This window comes from Camellia sinensis, chromosome 5 (assembly GCF_055761805.1).
Source record: "Camellia sinensis isolate YWXY chromosome 5, ASM5576180v1, whole genome shotgun sequence".
Taxonomy (NCBI): domain Eukaryota; kingdom Viridiplantae; phylum Streptophyta; class Magnoliopsida; order Ericales; family Theaceae; genus Camellia; species Camellia sinensis.
The window spans coordinates 105,844,892-105,867,605 of NC_138965.1; the positions used below are offsets into that span (position 1 = coordinate 105,844,892).

General features: G+C 39.1%; 2 protein-coding genes across 2 annotated transcripts; both read right to left on the minus strand.

The window, feature by feature from the left end:
* Positions 1-12,297: 12,297 nt before the first annotated feature.
* Positions 12,298-12,771, minus strand: LOC145791591 (uncharacterized). Its single transcript, XM_082871960.1, has one exon. The coding sequence runs from the start codon at positions 12,769-12,771 to the stop codon at positions 12,298-12,300; it is 474 nt and encodes a 157-aa protein (XP_082728086.1).
* Positions 12,772-21,598: 8,827 nt separating this feature from the next.
* On the minus strand, positions 21,599-22,402 carry LOC145791592 (uncharacterized). Its single transcript, XM_082871961.1, has one exon. The coding sequence runs from the start codon at positions 22,400-22,402 to the stop codon at positions 21,599-21,601; it is 804 nt and encodes a 267-aa protein (XP_082728087.1).
* Between the last annotated feature and the right edge of the window lie 312 nt (positions 22,403-22,714).

The following is a 22,714-nucleotide window of genomic DNA, read 5'->3' on the forward strand; positions in this document are numbered from 1 at the left end:
GGGCATCTAGGTAAGTTTCCTCCATCCTTTTGGCATATGTGTACTTTTTGCATTATTTTCAATAATCCAAGTCTATATGCTTTTCTATGCAAAATTGTTTGTTTTGAATTTTTGTTTATGAATATTATTTATTTTAGGTTGTATATAATTTATAGCCATGGATTGATAAATCTAATCTTTTCTTCTTCTTTTTTTGTTGAAAAATCATTATTTTGGAAAATATGGGTTTATTCTCCTAATCTAAAATAAATGATTTTCACTTTATTCAAATCACATAATTTATGATTAGTTAAAAGTTTTAGGCTTAAAATGAATTTGTATGAATAATTAACCACTAAAATATTAAAATAGAAAGTTAGTAGAGGCTAATCTTCAGATTGGACAAAATAGGGTTTTACCATTCAATGACCTTCCCCTTTTGTACCTAAATCTCGAACGCAAACTTTTTTGATTATGACGGATTGGTCCTTAACTTAGTTTTCATTATTAAATATTTCTTAATTTTCCTTTAAAAATTATGTGGCAACTCTTTGTTGTTAAGGCGAGTTGGTACAACATTTGTGTGGGAATGGGTCTTAGACTCGAAAAAGCACGACACCCGTGCTACTGGAAATAATTCATATTTTAAGCAAATCTCAAAAAAAAAATATTTAGAATTTTTCCATTTATTTGGTATAACCGTTGTTACGATTTTTATTTTCATCAGAATGCCATCCACATCCAATTGTTATACAATTATTTTCATTCATTAAATTATCTAAAATTGCTAGACAATTTTTCTAATTTATCAAACTAATAAAATATTTAAGGCTTCCTTTGTATTTTTAAATTTGAAATGCATGAATTTAGTATTAATAATTTAAGAAGAAAGTAAGAAAATTAGCTCAAATTTAGATTTAATAGTTTACCTACGTATTTCAAAATTATATTAATTAAAAGCTTTAACGTGATAGATTTAAAGTACCTAAGCAAAAATAGTTATTTGAAATCATGCTTGTGGGGAAGTGTTTTGGAAATACTCTTCAGATCTGGGGGGAGGCTCGCGATCCTCAGATTTTCACTTGAAAAGAAATGAACACTCTGGTCGGGGGTGCCGGAATTAGCACTCCGACGGACAAGTTAGTCTCTACTCTCTTTGGATTACTTGTATTTTAAGTTAAGCATATTGATTCTCACCTACCTCTTTCTGGTTGATGTTCTTCTATTTATATCTTTTCTTGCTTGGGCCTCGGGATTAGGCCCACTTTCAATTCGCCATTCGGCTTCTTTTGTAGCAAACCGCTTTTCACTCGGCCCCTTGCTCAACCGGCTATTTGGCCGAATAGGGTAGGATTTAAACGTGCGAGACAGGGCCGAGTGCTATATATATTTCGACTCTCCAAGTTCAACTATTCGGCCTCTTTACGACTCCTAATATTCGGCCTCCACAATTGCCCCCCAAGCACTCCACTAACGACAGTTGGCTGGAGTGTTTGGTTTCAAACTTGAAAAGTCAGAGCTGAAATTCGGCGGTTGACCTCATTCCAACGCAAATGTCTGAGCACACGCTTCTCGGTTATCATTTCAACTTCCTGCCCCTTCGTACACTTCTATTTATTGTGATTTAAAATTTCGACGTCTTTTCAAATACATACACATTTTTAGGTGCTCATCGCTAGACTGCCTTCCGAATTACCTCTGCAACTTCCTTTCCTTCACTACCGTCTTCGTCTCTTGTAAGTTCTCTCCCTCTCTGCTTTGAATCCTTTTTCCTAGTTTGTTTTTGGTTTAGCATATTCCTATAGGCTGAAGGAAATGGCAAAACATTTGAAAGACCTCCTCTCCTCGGATCGAATTTATGGCTTCCGAAGTTATTTTTCCATTCCTGATGATGTCCGTCTGTCACTCGTGACAGACAGCACCCTCGATATGAAGAGGGCTGATGAAACCACGATCGTCATCCCTCTCCTATCAATCGCAGAGGGTGGAGTCCGTTTCCCCCTTCACCCATTCCTTAGGGTTGTGCTTTGTCATTGGGGTTTAATCCATTCCCAACCCAATGTCAACTTTTTTAGAATTGTAATGGGGATTATAGAGCTAAACCGTTGCCTTAGGATTAACCTCGACATTCTTGCTATTCGGCATTGTTATGCCTTGGCCAAGTCTTCTGGTCAGCACGGACGTTATTTCCTTAGGGCCAAGGACACCGACCATCAATTAGTGACTATGCTTTCCAGTTCTGGAAAGCGAGTCGATGATGTTATGGTCGTTGTCCAAGGTAACTAGGAATTCGACGAAGGAAAGGATCACCTCGATCCTATTCCTAGACGGAGGGGCGAACCAGGTGGCCGTATAGCTTCTTGTGTTTATTTTTTTGTTATATTTATAAAGCTTCACTTTTGAGACCTCATGGTTTTGCTTGTGCAAGAAATGATTTGAAAAAAGTCCTGACTTCAACCGACGACGCCGTTCTTTCAAAAATCAAAGTCGCGCTCAAATATTTCAGCCGTCCGAGTCTTCAGAAACAGGAGAGGGCGGCCTACGGTCTGCTTCGCTACGAGCTGACATATACGACCTTCTCGACAGCAGAAAACATCTTGATTCTGAAGGGTGAAGAGTTTCTTACCGCTCTTATTTTGACTGACTTCAAAAACTTGCGGCAAGTTGGTTTCAAGGGGTCTGATTCGGATCGGGCGGAAGTAGCTGAGGTCGCCGAGTCAGAGTAGTCCGAAACGGAAGCAGACGAGGCTTTGAAGTTGGCCTTTGAGGAAGTCGGCCTCAATTCAGCCGACCCGTCGTCCACTTCGGGCCGAGGGGACCTTCCATTTGATGACGTTTTTAACAGTTTAGAGGACTTTCCCGACGCATACCCCAAAGACATGGCTGGGTTAAGCCTCACACAACTTGCCAAAAAGAAAAACGCGGAAAGGATGGTCGTGCGGCAAAGAGCAGAGGCCATTCGATCTGAAGTGCCACCTGCCGCCGAATCTCAGCCCTCTTTGCCTGTTATTGAGGAGGAAACAGCAAAAAACCGAAATGTCAAGTCCGAGGTGGTTGTGCAGGCCGATCAAGAGGTTGAGCAAAGGGCAGAGAAGCATCCTGCCAAGGTCGAGGTCGGCTCAGAAGAAAACCGTGCCAACAAACGGCCTCGTTTAAAGGAATCGGATGTGATTGTGCCTTTTTTCATTCAGCCGAAGATAAAAAACATGCCAATCTCCTCTGATGCTTCGGCAATTAAAGACCCCGCTGTCGCACTCAGCATGGCTACGTCCGTCTCATTGTCGGCTGACAAGGCGGCTTTCCGGGCAGAGCCGGATCTGCTGGCAATAGCGCTAGACGCTCAATTGGCTCTCCTAGTATATACCTTGACCTTGTCTTTCCCTTTTATGCAAATATTGTTTTGGTTTTAATTTCCTGTTTTGCAGACGGTCGGGAGAGTAGCCGAGATAGGTCGTCGCCAGCATGACGCCGTCGAACGACTTGGTCGTTTACAAATGGAAGTAGAAGGCCAAAGGAGCAGGGCTGATTTTGAGGCGACGAGGGTGAAAATGGAAAGCGCCAGGGCCGAGGTCGAGATGGAGAGGGCGAGAAATGCGGATCAGCTGAGATTGGCCGTCGAGAAGAGGGCCGACGTGAGCAAAGAAGCGCTCAAGTTAGCCCAAGAGGCGATCGCCAAACTGGAGGCTGAGTTAGAAGAATTAAAGAAGGCGAATGAAGCAGCAGACGCGGAGGCTTCTGAGGCGTTCGAGGCTGGGCAAAGTGCTGCTCTCGCCAACTATGTAGAAGAAGTCCCCAAGTTTGAAAATTGGGGATTCAAACAAGGTTGGCTCAAAGCCCTTGCTGCTGCTGATGTGACATTGGCTATGCCGATTCCATACGAGCAAATGGATGTTGAGCCGCTGGAGTCTGACTCTGAGGATTAATTTGGGCGACACTTGTTTTTGTTTTAGGATTTTGAATGTATTCTTACAGCTTTTCGTTTAGTAGTCTTCATGTATTGCTACAGTCATAGTTTTTTGCTAGGCATTTTCATGTGAACTTGTGGCTTTTTGTTTAGTAGTTTTCGTATGTAAAATGGCTACAACTTGTGCCCAATTTACTAATCAAAATTTCCTTTGTACTTTTCTATTATTTGTGCTAAATTTTGTTATTAATGAATGGTATTGTTTTTTGCTATTTTGAATAAAACATGCATGTATACTTGCCGATTAGATAAGTAGGCAATTTTAATTTATCCTCGTTTAATAGCCGATCAAATTACTAAATCTGCCCTTGCCCCAGCCAATGCATGAACTCCAAAGAGCCAATACTAATAGTTCATGGAGTGGCTATGGCACACAATGATCGGCATCGGGTTTAGGTGCTTGGCTGATTAGATTAATAAATCTGCCATTACCCCAGCTAATGCATGAACTCCAAAAAGCCGAATTCTAGTAGTTCATAAAGTGGCTGTGGCACACATCAATCGGCATCGGGCTGGGATGTTTGGCCGATCAGATTAATAAATTTGCCCTTGCCCCAGGCAATGCATGAACTCCAAAAAGTTGAATGCTAATAATTCATGGAGTGGCTGTCGCACACATTGATCGGCATCGGGCTTAGATGCTTGGCCGATCAGATTAATAAATTTGTCGTTGCCCCAACCAATGCATGAACTCCGAAAATCCGAATACTAATAGTTTATAGAGTGGTTGTGGTGCACGTCGATCGGCATCAGTCTTTTGGAGTTTAACGTTAATGAAATCGTTTAGGGGGCGCTGCAAGCATTAGAAATAAATGGGATGGACTCTTCATGCCAATGACTCCACTTATTGTGTTCAGACTCAATTTAAAACAATTTGTTGCGTAAGGTTAGATAAGTGCAAATGTCAAATAGACTGTTCGGAACTTGGAGGCTCGCGCGGAGAAGGCCGAGCGTGAGCTTAGGGAACTTAGGAAGGCTCAAACCAGTGAGCCACGTGCAGCAGGCCAATCTAACCTGGTCGTGGAGGAGAGAGTGACCTAACGACTATTAAGTCACGCGATAGCCGATGGGGATACGGCAAGCATGCTTACCCTGGAAAATGCAAGGATCGTGGGTTATGAAAAAGGCTTCCACGACGGCCAAAGAGTCAGGATAGACAAGACCAAGGAGAAGCTCGCAGAGGAGGTGTGCCGATGCGAGAATCAGGACTTCAGGCACAGGTGGATTAAGGCTCTCCAAGCCTTAGAGGCACTCCAAGGAACAGGAGTTGAGTCGGTGTCGCCATTATATCATCGTCACGACTTTCCTTCTGACGCTTTTGAAATTGAGAAGAGCGATGACGAGGGCGATGACGAATAGAACTAAACATATATTGTAAACGTTCCAACACATATTGGGCGTCAACTATGTATCTGTTGGATAATTTAATAAAATATTTTATTTTAAATGTTTGTGTTTGATTTTGAATGTTTACATGCCTGATTGGGCATCTCGTTTTAAATGTTTGCAAATTTTAATTTCGTTTCTGCGGTTGCGTCGGCCTAACTTATTCAAGCATTTCATTTTTAATGTTTGTATGCTTTTAACGTGTAAATGGTTTTTGCCAGCTCAGCTTAACAAAACATTCCACTTTGAATATTTATATGCCTTAACTTATCGTGAAGGGCGCTCCGAATCTGGAGTCTTAATCGGCCCAAACGTGTTATGCACGACTGGGGCTCTAGATTCGGAGGCTTTATTTGGCCAATCGTATATCCACGAAGGGCGCTCCAAATCCGGAGTCGTATTTGGCCCAAAGGTGTCATGCATCGATATGGCTCCGTATTCGGAGACTTAATTTGGCCAATCGTGATATCCACGAAGGGCGTTCCGAATCCGGAGGCTTAATCGGCCCAAGGGTGTCATTCACCGATGGGGCTCCAAATTCGGAGACAATTTGGCCAACCGTGATATCCACGAATCCAGAGGCTTAATCGCCCCAAGGGTGTCATGCGCCAATGGGGCTCCGAATCTGGAGACTTAATTTGGCCAATCGTGATATCCATGAGGGCACTCCGAATCCGGAGGCTTTAATCAGCCCAAGAGTGTCATTCACCGATGGCGCTCCGAATCCGAAGACTTAATTTGGCCAATCGTGATATCCACGAAGGGCGCTCTGAATCCAGAGGCTTAATCGGCCAAAGGGTGTCATTCACCGATGGGGCTCCGAATCCAGAGACAATTTGGCCAATCGTGATATCCACGAAGGGCGCTCCGAATCCGAAGACTTAATCGGCCCAAGGGTGTCATGCGCCGATGGGGCTCCGAATCCGGAGACTTAATTTGGCCAATCGTGATATCCACGAAAGGCGCTCCGAATCTGGAATCTTTAATCGGCCCAAGGGTGTCATTCACCAATGGGGCTCTGAATCTGGAGACTTAATTTGGCCAATCATGATATCCACGAAGGGTGCTCCAAATCCGGAGGCTTAATCGGCCCGACGGTGTCATTCATCGATGGGGCACCGAATCCGGAGACTTAATTTGGCTAATCGTGATAACCACGAACGGCGCTCCGAATCCTGAGATTTAATCAGCCCGAGGGTGTCATTCACCGATGGGGCTCCGAATCTGGAGACTTAATTTGGCCAATTGTGATATCCACGAAGGGCGCTCCGAATCCGGAGGCTTTAATCGGCCCAAAGGTGTCATGTGCCGATAAGGCTCCAAATCCAGAGACTTAATTTGGCCAATCGTGATATCCACGAAGGGCACTCCGAATCCGAAGGCTTTAATCGGCCCAAAAGTGTCATGCGCCGATAGGGCTCCGAATCTGGAGACTTAATTTGGCCAATCGTGATATCCACGAAGGGCGCTCCGAATCCAGAGGCTTTAATCGGCCCAAGGATGTCATTCACCGATGGGGCGCCGAATCTAGAAACTTAATTTGGCCAATTGTGATATCTACGAAGGGCGCTCAGAATTCGGAGGCTTAATCGGCCTGAGGGTGTCATTCACCGATGGGGCTCCGAATTCGGATTAATTTGGCCAATCGTGATATCCACAAAGGGCGCTCCGAATCCGGAGGCTTAATCGGCCCAAGGGTGTCATTCACCGATGGGGCTCTGAATCCAGAGACTTAATTTGGCCAATCGTGATATCCACGAAGGGCGCTCCAAATCTGGAGGCTTTAATCGGCCCAAAGGTGTCATGCGCCGATGGGCCTCCGAATCTGGAGACTTAATTTGGCAAATCGTGATATCCACGAAGGCCACTCCGAATCTGGAGGCTTAATCGGCCCAAAGGTGTCATGCGCCGATGGGGCTCCGAATCTGGAGACTTGAACTAAATTATGCGATGAGGAAATGAGAGACTTTGCATGGCAAGAGTGAAATATGTACGTGGTGAACCATTTAGTATCATTCCCCACAGGTCAAGTTTAATGATAAAATTTACGCAAGTGCGTTGAATTCCACGGCCGTGGCAGGCTCCTTCCAGACATGTCTTTGAGCCGATATGCCCCTACTCCAGTGATCGAATCGACCTGATATGGGTTGTCGCAGTTTGGACCCAATTTTCCATTAGCCAGTTTTCTGGCAGCTAGGAGTACTTTCTTTAGGACCAACTCTCCTGGTGTGTAGTGGTGCAGCTGAATACGTTGATTATATGAGTTAGCAAGTTGCTGCTGGTACCATGCCATGGACACAAGGGCACGGTCTCTTTGTTCTTCAATCAGAGTCAAATCCAAGGCCAGCATCATGTCATTTTGGCCCATGTTAAAAACTTTTGACTTCAAGGTTGGAAGGCCGATCTCCAAGGGTCTAATCGCCTGGGTTCGAAAGCATAAAGCAAACGGCGTTTCCCTAGTGGATCGCCTCGACGTAGTTCGATGAGCCCACAACACACTCAACAATTCTTCTACCCATTTTCCTTTAGCTTTCTCTAGCCTCTTCTTGATGCCATCCAAGATGGATTTGTTAGAGGCTTTAGCTTGATCATTGCTTTGTGGGTAAGCCGACGTGGAAAAGTAAGGCTGGATACCATACTTGCTGCCCAGATCTCGGTAGACGCCGCAATCAAATTAGGTGCCGTTGTCTGAGATAAATGCTCTTGGAATGCCGAATCGTGTTATGATATTTCTTCATACAAAGCGCTTAACATCAGCATCTCGAATGTGCGTTAATGCCTCCGCTTTTGTGACACCCCAAATTTTATTTTTATTTTTTGAAACGTCATAAGATTTAAATAACAATAACTTGCTAGATAAAATTTTAACTACTAATTACAAAGTTTTAAATTCTTACATAGTCAAAGTCCAACAACAAAATAAAACTACAAGTTCACACACAACATCACAACATTGTAAAATACTATTACAAGAGATAACAAGAATTTATTTTGATAAAATCTTGACTCTAAGTTAGCCAAGGTTCGATATTAGCAGCTGCTCCAATTTCAGCTTCAGTCCCTTCTTCGACATAATCTGGCATGAAACGCCAGGGCAACAAAATATATACCATGAGTTTTGCAACACAATAATAAAACATAACCAGCCTACCATTCTTTTTGAGAGAAAATAATGAGATTATAAATACGAGATAATAATATAATTGTAAACATAAATTACAACTATTAAAATAATTCAAATAATTTTAATAACTTAGGTGACCCTTGAAATCTCACCAAAGATGTTTAACTTACCAACCACTAAGTCATGGCCACGGTTAATTTGGAAACACCCCCCTTGGTCAAATATTCAAGAACGACCAAAGATGCCCATACCCGGAGTTATATACCCAAACCGTGACATCTGTGGTCTGCCCCAAGGGAACGGTCTGCCAGGGGTACGTAACTTCCCTGCGTGCCACCCGCACATCTACCCTTATTCCAAAACCAAATACCAATAACGGTTCAAATAATCCCCGTGCCATCTTAGGGTTTCGTGACACAATTTACTTAAAAATTATTAAAAACCAGGGCTCACCCTGAATACCCGGTATTAACCTTTTTTTTCTTTTTTTAGTAACTTTATATATACCATTAATCATTTCGGTTAATTTATATATTAAACACAAATTATTCAAATCTCAATCACCAATAATGTTATACCAACAAAAAGACTCTCAACATAAAACATTATATATGTCACACAGTAATAATTAAACGTACAAAAGTTAATAGACAATTAATTTAAACCATGGTATGAACATAATAACGTAGATACAAGAAATAAACCATAATTACACACATGCACAAATTTTTGATTTACCAAATTAGACTTAGCACAATATTAAATAAATCACAACACACCCATACATGGATTAATAATTTATAATAGTTGATGGATTAGACCAACACAATATTGAAATGATGATTTTATCCTGTCCAGAAAATTTCAGATTGTAACTTAGGTATTAAAAATTATAAATAAATTATTTACACAATCCTAAAATTCATGCAATTTAACAGAATACTCAATAGGGATGTTTAGGTCACTTTTCAGAAAGAATTTCACAAAAAGAAAATGTAAATAATCCTGTAAAATTTTCAGCAATTTTTATGACACAGATTTGTCACATTTCCTTACATTAATTCCATGCTTAAAGTTATAGATCAAATCCATAATCTAAAAATTTATCATGAAACTTGACTTCTCAAATTTCATCTTTTAGTTAGAAATTACCAGATTTGGCTTAGTATATAATTTTACATAAATTTTGAAATACATAGTAAAATCTGTCTCACAGTTTTAGATTTAGTTAAAGATTTTTATAAATTCTTGGAAAGCTCAAAAATTGTTCTCAAAATTCCTGGATGAACTAGACATCATTATCAACAACTTTGTAGAAGAACTTATCTCGAAATTGTGAGTATAAAATTATCTAAAAATTCGGGTAAACATTCTAGCAGATTCAAAACAGATTATTTTCAACACAGTTTCAAATTTAGTTAAAATTTTGTATAAATTCTTAGAAAGCTCAAAATATTTGCCAAAATTCCTAGATGAACTAGACATCATTCTCAACAACTTTGTAGAATAAATCATCTCGAAATTTTGAGTATAAAATTGTCTAAAAATACGGGCAAACATTCTGGCAGATTCAAAACAGACAGATTATTTTCAACACAGTTTCAGATTTAATTAAAATTTTGTATAAATTCGTAAAAAGCTCAAAAAAGTTTCCAAAATTCCTGGATGAACTAGACATCATTATAAACAACTTTGCAGAATAAATCATCTCGAAATTTTGAGTATAAAATTGCCTAAAAATTCGGAAAAACATTCTAACAGATTCAAAACAGACATTCGTAGAAGCTCAAAAATTGTTGCCAAAATTCCTAGATGAACTAGACATCATTCTCAACAACTTTGTAGAAGAAGTCATCTCGAAATTTTGAGTATAAAATTGTCTACAATTTTGGGCAAACATTCTGGCAGATTCAAAACGGAGAGATTATTTTCAATTTTCTCTTAAAATGTATAAACTACACATGCAAGCTTATTTCTTTACAATAATAAGATGATTTTAAGACTATCAACCTCTTCAAACACTTGATATACACATCACAAAATTCCTACACATATATACAAAATTTCTATTTATGTGTAGTCATTTTATTCCCAAGAACATAATCTGAAAACTTCACTAATCAAAAGAAATGAGAGGGTTCAGAGGGTTTTCTTACTTAATAGTAGGATTCAAATGGGTGATGAAATGCTAGAAAAATTTTGCTTCCTCTCTTCTTCTCCTTCTACTATTAGTTGAGATTTAATTATTATTATTATTTTTTTCTTATTTTCCCCTCACTCATACGAAGCAGCAGACTTACATGAGTATAATGGGCTAAGCCCTTTCTTTACATACATGGGATTATGCTTCAGCCTCCTTGTATATATACAAATACTGTTGAGCCTTTCCCCTCTCACTCCCTCTCTCTTTTTCTCTTTCTCATTATGCTCTCCACTACAATTCTCCCTAACCCAAGAATCATGATGTGATAAAATTTTCCAAGCTTACATGCAAGTTAGCAGGTGGCACATCCTGCCACCGAGAATCTGATTCTTTTTTCTCTTCTTTTTTTTTTGTATGTTTATAACAATAAATATTGAAATCAATAAATTATTATTCTTAATAAGATCTTTGTTAGTGATAGAATTGGGTTAATTTAAAACATTTTTTTTTACACTATTATATATTTTAGGTAGATTCTGAATAACATTAATTAATTAATTTAGTTATTTATTTTCTTTTAAGAATAATTTAAATATGGGCTTTCACAATCTACCCTCCTAAAAAAAAAATTTCGTCCTCGAAATTAATTCGTACCTTTAGACTCGAAAAGTTGAGGGTAATTGGCACGTATCATATCTTCTCGCTCCCACGTTGACTCTTCCGTCCCACGATGTCTCCAGAGAACTCGAACCAGCGGTATAGTTTTACCTCGTAATTTCTTCTCGCGGCGGTCTAAAATTTTGACGAGCTTTTCTTCAAATGTCACGTCTTCATCAAGATTAATTTCCTCCCAATTGATGATGTGAGAACAGTGTGGCTCGTATTTCCGTAGCATAGAGACGTGGAAAACATTATGTACTCCAGCCAGGTGAGGTGGTAGAGCCAAACGGTATGCCACTTCTCCTATTTTGTCCAAGATTTCGAAAGGCCCAATGAAGCGAGGTGACAACTTTCCCTTCTTTCCGAAACGAACAACTCCTCGGTGAGGCTGTATTTTCATAAACACATGATCTCCAACTTTAAATGCTAAAGGTTTTCTCCTTTGATCTGCATAGCTTTTCTGCCTACTCTGAGCGGTCTCAAGCCTTTGCCTAATTAGTTTCACCTTCTCGGTAGTTTCTTGAACTAACTCTGGCCGTAAAAGAGGTGTTTCTCCGACTTCTGTCCAACATATTGGTGACCGACAAGGCCATCCGTACAAAGCTTCATATAGTGCCACACCAATACTTGCTTGAAAACTGCTATTGTAAGAGAATTCGATTAGTGGTAAGTGTTTCTCCCAACTACCTTTAAAGTCCATCACACAAGCTCGAAGCATGTCTTCTAAAGTCTGAATTGTTCTTTCTGATTGACCGTCAGTTTGAGGGTGAAAAGATGTACTAAAACACAACTTTGTACCCAAGGCCTTCTGCAGACTTTGCTAGAATTGTGACGTAAAACGAGAATCACGATCTGACACTATTGAGACTGGTACTCCGTGCAATCTAATGATTTCTCGAATAAATAATCGACTTAAAGATTCGAGTGTGCCTGCTGGTCCTATTGGTAGGAAATGTGTCGTCTTAGTTAATCGATCAACCACCACCCAAATGGCATCATGGCCTTGCAGTGACCGGGGTAATCCCGTTACAAAATCCATTGTTATGTGTTCCTATTTCCACTTAGGTATTGGTAAAGGTTGGAGTTTCCTGCCGGCTTTTGATGTTCTGCCTTCACTTTCTGACACGTCAAGCACTTAGATACAAATTGAGCAACGTCCTTCTTCATTCCACTCCACCAATACTGTCTCTTAAGATCATGGTACATCTTGTTTCCTCCCGGATGAACCGCAAAAACCGAATGGTGAAATTCTTTAAGTACTTCCTCTCTTAATTGTTCGATGTTTGACACAAAAATTCTACCTAAATACCTTAAATTGCCATCTTGATGGAGCGTCCAATCCGGTGAAGATTCCCCAGGCACTAATCGGGCCTTGATGAAGTCGGTCTCCTGATCAAATCTTTGGGCTTCTAGCACTTTGGTAAGAAGTTGGGGTGTTGTAACTATTGTAAACAGCCTACCCTTCCCATTCTTAGCCTCTGGTTGTAACTTAAACCCATTCATGGTGCTTACCATTTCTCATTCTTTAATTGATATGGTGGCTACAATCTCTCTTGTCTTTCGACTTAGTGCATCTGCTACAACATTAGCCTTCCTGGGATGATAAGACAAGGTGAATTGGTAATCTTCAAGGTACTTCATCCAGCGTCTCTGCCTCATGTTCAAATCTCTTTGTGTGAACAAGTACTTCAAGCTTTTGTGATCGGTAAATATCTCAAATTTTTTCTCCATAAAGGTAATGTCGCCAAGTCTTAAGTGCGTAGACCACAGCTGCCAACTCCAGATCGTGAGTAGGATAATTTTTCTCATGATTCTTCAATTGTCTTGATCCGTAAGCTACTACCTTCCCCTTTTTGCATTAACACACTACCTAACCCTTCTTTAGAGGCATCACAATAAACAGTGTACCCAAAGTCACGTTTGGGTATGATTAATATAGGAGCGCTTGTTAGGCGTGTCATCGGCTTGGCTAATTTGGAGAAATCTTGAATGAATCTCCTATAATAACCTACTAATCCCAAGAAACTACGAATCTCAAATGTATTCTTAGGTTGTTTCTGCCCCATTACTGCTTCTACTTTAGCAGGATCCACTGATATTCCTGATTCAGACACGACATGACCTAAGAATTTTACTTCCTTCAACCAAAATTCACATTTGCTAGCTTTAGCATATAATTGGTTCTCTCTTAGAATTTGCAAAACGGTTCTCAGATGTTGCTCGTGGTCTTCCTCCGATCGTGAGTATATCAAAATATCGTCAATGAATACTACCACAAATTGGTCCAAATAGGGGTAAAAATTTTGTTCATTAAACTCATGAATACCCCAGGCGCATTCATCAAACCGAATGGCAATACCACAAACTCATAGTGGCCATAACGGGTTCGAAACGCAGTTTTGGGTATATCTTCTCCTCTGACACGAATTTGGTGATATCCCGACTTAAGGTCAATTTTGGAAAAACATTTTGAACCCCTTAATTAATCGAACAAGTCATCAATTCTGGGTAAGGGATATCGATTTTTAATGGTGACTCGATCTAGTTATCGATAATCGATGCACAATCTTAAGGTTTCATCATTCTTCTTCGCGAGGAGACGTACTTGGTCTGATGAACTTTTTATTCAACAGTTCTTGCAACTGCTCCATCAATTCTCGAAGATTAGCTGGCGCCATACGATGTGGTGCTATTGAAATCGGTGAAGTCGCAGGTTGAAGCTCAATCGTGAAATCTACGTCTCGTTTTGGGGGTAATCCCGGTAATTCATCAGGGAAAACATCAGCGTACTCGCACACCACATGGAGTAATCCTGGATCCTTTCGATTTTCGTCTTCCAAAATTAAGCATGCCAACCACCCAGTTAGTTGATCATGCCATCGTGACTTGCGACACATTGGAGTTAGAGAATCTTGTCTATCTCCTTTAAATTGAACTTTCATGCTGTTAAAGGGGGATGATGTCACTGTCTTACAGTAACAATCAATAATGGCTCGATGAACTGACAACCAGTCCATTCCTAGGATGACGTCAAAATCTGACATATCCATAACTCTTAGATCACAAATCAAATATGAACCGGAGATTTCTAGCTCACAAGATTTACATACTTGATTTACTCGGGTTTGACCTCCTAAGGGTGAAGCGACACTCATAGCTATCTCTAGCGTCTCTGGCTCTAAACCCAAACTTGTCACACATGGAGTGGATATAAAAGAATGCGAAACTCCAGAATTAAATGATACTTTAACCCAAGAATTCATAAGGATTAACAGACCTTGAATTACGGCTCCTACATCTCCAGTGCTCTCATCGGTATTGCCTTCTATAGACTCCTCTTCAGTGTCTGACTCAATCACAATAACCTTCAGGGGGTTGGATATTGGTACAACTTCTTTGGGCTCAGGTTCAGACTCAAGTTCAAGATCAGGTTCAGGGTCAAGCTCAAACTCAGATTCATAGTCTTCTATAGGCATCTCCACTTCTTCACTTACGTCAGATTCTATGTCATAGTTTTCTACCGAATTTTCCACTTTATAGTTAATGTCTAATGACCCTGGCATGCTAATATTAAAAGGTTCTAACTTAGTTAAGTCACCGAAAATTACAAATTAACGTAAGGTTTTCTTAAATGTAAAAATAATAAATTACTACCAATGGCCCAAAGGTTCAAACCTAGGATTTGATACCAAACTGTGACGCCTCAAAATTTTTTTTTTTTTGAAACGTCATAAGATTTAAATAACAATAATTTGCTAGATAAAATTTTAATTACTAATTAGGAAGTTTTAAATTCTTACATAGTCAAAGTCCAACAACAAAATAAAACTACAAGTTCACACACAACGTCACAACATTGTTAAATACTATTACAAGAGATAACAGGATTTTATTTTGATAAAATCTTGACTCTAAGTTAGCCAAGGTTCGATATTAACAGCTGCTCCAATTTCATCCTTAGTCCCTTCTTCGACATAATCTGGCATGAAACGCCAGGGCAACAAAATATATGCCATGAGTTTTGCAACACAGTAAGAAAACATAACCAACCTACCATTCTTTTTTAGAGAAAATAATGAGATTATAAACACGAGATAATAATATAATTGTAAACATAAATTACAACTATTAAAATAATTCAAATAATTTTAATAACTTAGGTGACCCTTGAAATCTCACCAAAGATGTTTAACTTACCAACCACTAAGTCATGGCCACGGTTAATTTGGAAACCCCCCCTCCCCTTGGTCAAATAATCAAAAACTACCAAAGATGCCCATGCCCGGAGTTATATACCCAAACCGTGACATCCGTGGTCTGCCCCAAGGGAACGGTCTGCAAGGGGTACGTAACTTCCCTGCGTGCCACCCGCACATCCACCCTTATTCCAAAACCAAATACCGATAAGGGTTCAAATAATCCTCGTGCCATCTTAGGGTTTCGCGACACAATTTACTTAAAAATTATTAAAAACCAGGGCTCACCCTGAATACCCGGTATTAACCTTTTTTTTTTTTTAGTAACTCTATATATACCATTAATCATTTCGGTTAATTTATATATTAAACACAAATTATTCAAATCTCAATCACCAATAATGTTATACCAACAAAAAGAACTCCCAACATAAAACATTATACATGTCACACAATAATAATTAAACGTACAAAAGTTAATAGACAGTTAATTTAAACTTTGGTATGAACATAATAACTTAGATACAAGAAATAAACCATAATTACACACATGCACAAATTTTTGATTTACCAAATTAGACTTAGCACAATATTAAATAAATCACAACACACCCATACTTGGATTACTAATTTATAATAGTTGATGGATTAAACCAACACAATATTGAAATGATGATTTTATCCTGTCTAGAAAATTTCAGATTGTAACTTAGGTATTAAAAATTATAAATAAATTATTAACACAATCCTAAAATTCATACAATTGAACATAATACTCAATAGGGATGTTTAGGTCACTTTTCAGAAAGAATTTCAAAAAAAGAAAATGTAAATAATCCTGTAAAATTTCCAACAATTTTTATGACACAGATTTGTCACATTTCTTTACATTAATTCCATGCTTAAAGTTATAGATCAAATCCATAATCTAAAAATTTATCATGAAACTAGACTTCTCAAATTTCATCTTTTAGTTAGAATTTACCAGATTTGGCTTAGTATAGAATTTTACATAAATTTTGAAATACATAGTAAAATCTGTCTTACAGTTTCAGATTTATTTAAAACACTTTATAAATTCTTGGAAAGCTCAAAAATTGTTGCCAAAATTCTTAGATGAACTAGACATCATTATCAACAACTTCGTAGAAGAAATTATCTCTAAATTTTGAGTATAAAATTGTCTAAAAATTCAGGCAAACATTCTAGCAGATTCAAAATAGATTATTTTCAACACAGTTTCAGATTTAGTTAAAATTTTGTATAATTTCTTAGAAAGCTCAAAATATTTGTCAAAATTCCTGGATGAAATAGACATCATTCTCAACAACTTTGTAGAATAAATAATCTCAAAATTTTGAGTATAAAATTGTCTAAAAATTCGGGCAACCATTCTGGCAGATTCAAAATAGACAAATTATTTTCAACACAGTTTCAGAATTAGTTAAAATTTTGTATAAATTCATAAAAAGCTCAAAAATTGTTTCCAAAATTCTTGGATGAGCTAGGCATCATTATAAACAACTTTTTAGAATAAATCGTCTTGAAATTTTGAGAATAAAATTGTCTAAAAATTCGGGCAAACATTCTGGCAGATTCAAAACAGACAGATTATTTTCAATCTTCTCTTTAAATGTATAAACTACATGCAAGCTTATTTCTTTACAATAATTATATGATTTTAAGACTATCAGCATCTTCAAACACTAGATATACACATCACAAAATTCCTACCCATATATAAAATTTCTATTTATGAGTAGTCATTTTATTCACAAGAACATAATCTGAAAACTTCACTAATAAAAAGAAATGAGAGGGTTGAGAGGGTTTTCTTACTTAATAGTAGGATTCAAATGGGTGATGAAATGCTAGAAAAATTTTGCTTCCTCTCTTCTTCTCCTTCTACTATTAACTGAGATTTAATTATTATTATTAGTTTTTTCTTATTTTCCCCTCACTCATACGAAGCAGCAGACTTACATGAGTATAATGAGCTAAGCTCGTTCTTTACATACATGGGATTATGCTTCAGCCTCCTTGTATATATACAAATCCTGTTGAGCCTTTCCCCTCTCACTCCCTCTCTCTTTTTCTCTTTCTCATTATGCTCTCCACTACAATTCTCCCTAACCCAAGAATCATGATGTGATGAAATTTTCCAAGCTTACATGCAAGTTAGCAGGTGGCACATCCTACCACCGAGAATCTGATTCTTTTTTTTTTTTTTTTTTTGTATGTTTATAACAATAAATATTGAAATCAATAAATTATTATTCTTAATAAGGTCTTTGTTAGTGATAGAATTGGGTTAATTTAAAATAATTTTTTTTATACTATTATATATTTTAGGTAGATTCTGAATAACCTTAATTAATTAATTTAGTTATTTATTTTCTTTTAAGAATAATTTAAATATGGGCTTTCACAATCTACCCTCCTAAAAAAAAAAATTCGTCCTCGAAATTAATTCGTACCTTTAGACTCGAAAAGTTGAGGGTAATTGGCACGTATCATATCTTCTCGCTCTCATGTTGACTCTTCTATCCCACGATGTCTCCAGAGAACTCGAACCAACGGTATAGTTTTACCTCGTAATTTCTTCTCGCGACGATCTAAAATTTTGACGAGCTTTTCTTCAAATGTCACGTCTTCATCAACATTAATTTCCTCCCAATTGATGATGTGAGAAGAGTGTGGCTCGTATTTCTGTAGCATAGAGACGTGGAAAACGTTATGTACTCCTGCCAGGTGAGATGGTAGAGCCAAATGGTATGCCACTTCTCCTATTTTGTCCAAGATTTCGAAAGGCCCAATGAAGCGAGGTGACAACTTTCCCTTCTTTCCGAAACAAACAACTCCTCGGCGAGGCTGTATTTTCATAAACACGTGATCTCCAACTTTAAATGCTAAAGGTTTTCTCCTTTGATCTGCATAGCTTTTCTGCCTACTTTGAGCGGTCTCAAGCCTTTGCCTAATTAGTTTCACCTTCTCGATAGTTTCTTGAACTAACTCTGGTCGTAAAAGAGGTGCTTCTCCGACTTCTGTCCAACATATTGGTGACCGGCAAGGCTGTCCGTACAAAGCTTCATACAGTGCCATACCAATACTTGCTTGAAAACTGTTATTGTAAGAGAATTCGATTAGTGGTAAGTGTTTCTCCTAACTACCTTTAAAGTCCATCACACAAGCTCGAAGCATGTCTTCTAAAGTCTGAATTGTTCTTTCTGATTGACCGTGTTAGGTTTTATTCTTAGCAATCCCGTTTGACAAAACTCCTTTCAGTTGCATTTATTTTCGCACTTTTATTTCAGTGAGGCTATGAGTGTTTAGATGCGAATCCAACCCGAATTGTGCTTTTCAGAGAAGTTTGTTATGCAAATACTTTCAAGATTGCCACTTCGCTGATTATGACGGGGATCGAGCTGCCCGGTCAGCTCGCAGGGGTCCAGGGGGCAGCGCCCCTTGGCGGGTCCGGGGCAGCGCCCCCGAAGCAAAATGCAAAAATGCATTCAAAATTGCCTGTCCGCTCGAGCGGACATACCCGCGCTCGAGCGGAGAATCCCTGGTTCCAGCAGTTTTGGTCGCCTACAAAAGTACTGAGATGTGTGATTTCGCGCTCGAGCGGGTTTTCTGGCGCTCGAGCGGACCTCTGTTATATCACAGGCATATTTTGCTGAAGACGCTCGAGCGGGATGTTTGGCGCTCGAGCGGAGATCGCGGGACAGATTCTATAAATTCGCGTGTTGGGTCAGATTTTAGGATTACTACTCCAGATCTTCTTTTTGGTTTCTAGGGTTTATATCTGGGGATACTTTATGAGTTTTCTTTGATGTTTTATTGAGTATTCAACTCATGGTTTAAAAGAGAGTGCATCAAAGGTTTTTGTTTGCTATACAAAAGAGAGAGTTGTTCTTCGGTGGATTCTGAAGAATTCGAGCCTGAAGCTTTGGTGGATTCCGGGGTGGCTCATCGTAAAGACAATTCTGAGGTGAAGATGGGGTTGGAAGAGGCACATAGAGGTTGGTTCAATTAGGCGTTGTGGATTCGCTAGGTAATTGAGAGTATACCTGTGTAATTCCTTTAAATCTTCTTAGTGGATTGTTCTTGTGGCTGTTGCCCGTGGTTTTTGATCATAGTTGGAGGTGTCCAATTGTGGTTTTTTCCACGTAAAATCGTTGTGTCTCTTTGTCTTGATTATTTGATTGGGATTGTTATATTCTGCTTAAAATTGATACATAATCACAAATCAACATCTAGGGGATTTCTATATTTTTCAGACCGTCAGTTTGAGGGTGAAAAGATGTACTAAAACACAACTCTGTACCCAAGGCTTTCTGCAGACTTTGCCAGAATTGTGACGTAAAACGAGAATCACGATCTGACACTATTGAGACTGGTACTCCGTGCAATCTAATGATTTCTCGAATAAATAATCGACTTAAAGATTCGAGTGTGCCTGCTGGTCCTATTGGTAGGAAATGTGTCGTCTTAGTTAATCGATCAACCACCACCCAAATGGCATCATGGCCTTGCAGTGACCGGGGTAATCCCGTTACAAAATCCATTGTTATGTGTTCCTATTTCCACTTAGGTATTGGTAAAGGTTGGAGTTTTCCTGCCGGCTTTTGATGTTCTGCCTTCACTTGCTGACACGTCAAGCACTTAGATACAAATTGAGCAACGTCCTTCTTCATTCCACACCACCAATACTGTCTCTTAAGATCATGGTACATCTTGTTTCCTCCCGGATGAACCGCAAAAATCGAATGGTGAAATTCTTTAAGTACTTCCTCTCTTAATTGTTCGATGTTTGGCACAAAAATTCTACCCAAATACCTTAAATTGCTATCTTGATGGAGCGTCCAATCCGGTGAAGATTACCCAGGCACTAATCGGGCCTTGATGAAGTCGGTCTCCTGATCAAATCTTTGGGCTTCTAGCACTTTGGTAAGAAGTTGGGGTGTTGTAACTATTGTAAACAGCCTACCCTTCCCATTCTGAGTCGCTGGTTGTAACTTAAACCCATTCATGGTGCTTACCATTTCTCATTCTTTAATTGATATGTTGGCTACAATCTCTCTTGTCTTTCGACTTAGTGTATCTGCTACAACATTAGCCTTCCTGGGATGATAAGACAAGGTGAATTGGTAATCTTCAAGGTACTTCATCCAGCGTCTCTGCCTCATGTTCAAATCTCTTTGTGTGAACAAGTACTTCAAGCTTTTGTGATCGGTAAATATCTCAAATTTTTCTCCATAAAGGTAATGTCGCCAAGTCTTAAGTGCGTAAACCACAGCTGCCAACTCCAGATCGTGAGTAGGATAATTTTTCTCATGATTCTTCAATTGTCTTGATCCGTAAGCTACTACCTTCCCCTTTTTGCATTAACACACTACCTAACCCTTCTTTAGAGGCATCACAATAAACAATGTACCCAACGTCACGTTCGGGTATGATTAATATAGGAGCGCTTGTCAGTCTCTTCTTAAGTTCTTGAAATGACTGCTCACACGTTTCGTTCCATTCAAACTTTACTCCTTTTGCGTTAGGCGTGTCATCGGCTTGTCTAATTTGGAGAAATCTTGAATGAATCTCCTATAATAACCTACTAATCCCAAGAAACTACGAATCTCAAATGTATTCTTAGGTTGTTTCTGCCCCATTACTGCTTCTACTTTAGCAGGATCCACTGATATTCCTGATTTAGACACGACATGACCTAAGAATTTTACTTCCTTCAACCAAAATTCACATTTGCTAGCTTTAGCATATAATTGGTTCTCTCTTAGAATTTGCAAAACGGTTCTCAGATGTTGCTCGTGGTCTTTCTTTGATCGTGAGTATATCAAAATATCGTCAATGAATACTACCACAAATTGGTCCAAATAGGGGGTAAAAATTTTGTTCATTAAACTCATGAATACCCCAGGCGCATTCATCAAACCAAATGGCATTACCACAAACTCATGGTGGCCATAATGGGTTCGAAACACAGTTTTGGATATATCTTCTCCTCTGACACGAAGTTGGTGATATCCCAACCTAAGGTCAATTTTGAAAAAACATTTTGAACCCCTTAATTAATCGAACAAGTCATCAATTCTGGGTAAGGGATATCGATTTTTAATGGTGACTCGATTTAGTTATCGATAATCGATGCACAATCTAAAGGTTTCATCATTCTTCTTCGCAAATAATGCTGGCGCTCTCCAAGGAGACGTACTTGGTCTGATGAACTTTTTATTCAACAGTTCTTGCAACTGCTCCTTCAATTCTCGAGGATTAGCTGGCGCCATACGATGTGGTGCTATTGAAATTGGTGAAGTCGCAGGTTGAAGCTCAATCGTGAAATCTACGTCTCGTTTTGGGGGTAATCCCGGTAATTCATCAGGGAAAACATCAGCGTACTCGCACACCACATGGAGTAATCCTGGATCCTTTCGATTTTCGTCTTCCAAAATTAAGCATGCCAACCACCCAGTTAGTTGATCATGCCATCGTGACTTGCGACACATTGGAGTTAGAGAATCTTGTCTATCTCCTTTAAATTGAACTTTCATGCCGTTAAAGGGGGATGATGTCACTGTCTTACAGTAACAATCAATAATGGCTTGATGAACTGACAACCAGTCCATTCCTAGGATGACGTCAAAATCTGACATATCCATAACTCTTAGATCACAGATCAAATATGAACCGGAGATTTCTAGCTCACAAGATTTACATACTTGATTTACTCGGGTTTGACCTCCTAAGGGTGAAGCGACACTCATAGCTATCTCTAGCGTCTCTGGCTCTAAGCCCAAACTTGTCACACATGGAGTGGATATAAAAGAATGCGAAGCTCCAGAATCAAACGATACTTTAACCCAAGAATTCATAAGGATTAACATACCTTGAATTAATGATGGGTTATCAACATCTTCTTCTTCTTGGAGAGCATACATTCTCCCTACTGCCTGTTGGTTAGTCCCTCCTGGTTTCTTTCCATTTCCAGCTCCTTATGGCTGTGTTCTTAGTCGGCCTGCATTTCTAGAGGCTTGTGGCTGCCCCTTGTTGGTCTGAGTATTTTGAGTATGCTTAGAACCTTGCCCTGGTTGGCATTTGTTGTATTGTTGTGCCCCTCGTTGATCCATAAAATACTCCCCACCTTGAGGACACTCACTTCGATGATGCCCCTGTTGACCACATCTGAAGCATCTTCCTTTCCACTCATTTACAGAGTTTCCTCCTTGTTGGTTTCCTCGATTCTGCATTTG